The 2500-nt window shown below is 44.8% G+C and overlaps 1 protein-coding gene across 1 annotated transcript in view; it reads right to left on the minus strand.

Moving 5' to 3' along the window:
• Positions 1 to 2500, minus strand: part of LOC144490010 (interleukin-6 receptor subunit alpha-like) — a gene marked incomplete at its 3' end in the record, with an annotated part of 39834 nt that overhangs the window by 4886 nt on the left and 32448 nt on the right. Inside the window, exon 2 of the mRNA XM_078207839.1 lies at positions 469 to 696. Coding sequence (XP_078063965.1) covers positions 469 to 696 — 228 coding nt within the window. The remainder of the gene's footprint in view (positions 1 to 468; positions 697 to 2500) is intronic.

Genomic DNA, 2500 nt, shown 5'->3' on the forward strand with positions numbered 1-2500 from the left:
TGTGGAGGGTTACGGGGATGGGGGCTGGGTGGGATAGTCGTTGGTGCAGACTTGATGGGCTGAATGGCCTCCTTCTGCACTATAGGGATTCTATGATGGTCATAAAAAAAATAAACCCATCCGGTTCATTAACGTCTCTTTAGGGAAGGAAATCTGCCATCCTTACCCGGTCTGGCCTACATGTGACTCCAGACCCGCCCCCCCCCCCCCCCCCCCCCCCGACACACAGGGCGATGTGGTTGTCTCTTAACTGCCCCTCTCTGACTGAACGATACCCTGAGTTCAGGGGACAGTTGCGGGTGGGCCCTGTAATACTCACATCCCACAGAAAGATTAAAGGGGGAGAGGTGAACTTTCGGAGCATCAGGAGGCCATGCAACCCCTCCAACCTGTCCTGCTATCCCATCTGCTGCATCCCGGTTTGGTTCCTTCACCCTCCCTCCGATCGGTCTGGCCGCGAGGTCTTACCTTCAATGACGAGGCGAAAGTTGAGTTCCACCGTGCCGTTCCTCAGACAGGCGTAGCTCCCGGTGTCCTTCAGCTGGGTGGAGTTCAGGACCACAGCCGTGGCGTTGAGCGCTTGCCAGCGCGACGGGCTCAGCCTCCTGCCGTTGAACTGCCACTCCGCCCCCTCCAGGCCGCAGTCGAGCACCACGCGGGTGCCCACGCCCGCCGTCCTGGTGCCATTGGCCCGCGCTGGAATGGGAAACAACCAAATCGGTGAACCGCCCATGTCAGGTCTGCCTAATTGTCCCTCGAGCAGTCGTGGTTATACTGTCTTCCGTTAACAATAGCTGTTTAATTTTTATAGTCCATCTATCTGTTGAGCTTTTGCGATCATATTCACCCATTAACAATAGCTGTTTAATTTTGATAGTACATCTATCTGTTGAGCTTTTGCGATCATATTCACCCATTAACAATAGCTGTTTAATTTTGATAGTACATCTATCTGTTGAGCTATTGCAATCATATTCCCCATTAACAAGAGCTGTTTAATTTTGATAGTACATCTATCTGTTGAGCTATTGCAATCATACTCACCCATTAACAATAGCTGTTTAATTTTGATAGTACATCTATCTGTTGAGCTTTTGCGATCATATTCACCCATTAACAATAGCTGTTTAATTTTGATAGTACATCTATCTGTTGAGCTATTGCAATCATATTCACCCATTAACAATAGCTGTTTAATTTTTATCATACATCTATCTGTTGAGCTATTGCAATCATATTCCCCATTAACAATAGCTGTTTAATTTTGATAGTACATCTATCTGTTGAGCTATTGCAATCATATTCCCCATTAACAATAGCTGTTTAATTTTGATAGTACATCTATCTGTTGAGCTATTGCGATCATACTCACCCATTAACAATAGCTGTTTAATTTTGATAGTACATCTATCTGTTGAGCTTTTGCGATCATATTCACCCATTAACAATAGCTGTTTAATTTTGATAGTACATCTATCTGTTGAGCTTTTGCGATCATATTCACCCATTAACAATAGCTGTTTAATTTTTATCATACATCTATCTGTTGAGCTATTGCAATCATATTCACCCATTAACAATAGCTGTTTAATTTTTATCGTACATCTATCTGTTGAGCTATTGCAATCATATTCCCCATTAACAATAGCTGTTTAATTTTGATAGTACATCTATCTGTTGAGCTTGTGCGATCATATTCACCCATTAACAATAGCTGTTTAATTTTTATCGTACATCTATCTGTTGAGCTATTGCAATCATATTCCCCATTAACAATAGCTGTTTAATTTTGATAGTACATCTATCTGTTGAGCTTTTGCGATCATATTCACCCATTAACAATAGCTGTTTAATTTTTATCGTACATCTATCTGTTGAGCTATTGCAATCATATTCCCCATTAACAATAGCTGTTTAATTTTGATAGTACATCTATCTGTTGAGCGATTGCGATTGAACTCTCCCGTTAATAGCTGTTTAATTTTTATTTAGTACATCTATCTGTTGAGCTATTGCGACCTACTCTCTCATGAACAATAGCTGTTTAATTTTTAAAATACATCTATCTGTTGAGCTATTGCGGCCGTAGTCTCCTGTTTAATGGAGATAGCATCACCTCTCCCTCCCCACCCACTAACCAACCCCACATGATGAGAGAAACGGGATGGAGCGCCGACTCATCTGGCCAGTTGGCGGCACACAAAATGGCTGCCACCAAGCTCACCCGCAGAGTGGGCAGCTCACTGTAATCTGCAAAGTGGCATCACATCTGCTCAAGTCCCCCACCCTCGCCCACCATGAACTGCGGTTGGATAGGAGGTTGGGGTGTCTCGGCTGGGGTAGCCCGGGTCGCTGCCCCCCTCCCCCACCCCCCGAGAGGCCCTCGTGGCGACCTTTGTGCACAGCCAACCGCTCACTCCTGTCAGGAAAGCGTGAGAGAAAAGCGGTCAGATTTCTGTTCCGCCTGGAAGGTTCTGAGGTTTCTGGACCATCTGCGTTG

Source organism: Mustelus asterias, unplaced genomic scaffold (assembly GCF_964213995.1).
Source record: "Mustelus asterias unplaced genomic scaffold, sMusAst1.hap1.1 HAP1_SCAFFOLD_2773, whole genome shotgun sequence".
In the NCBI taxonomy this organism is placed as follows: domain Eukaryota; kingdom Metazoa; phylum Chordata; class Chondrichthyes; order Carcharhiniformes; family Triakidae; genus Mustelus; species Mustelus asterias.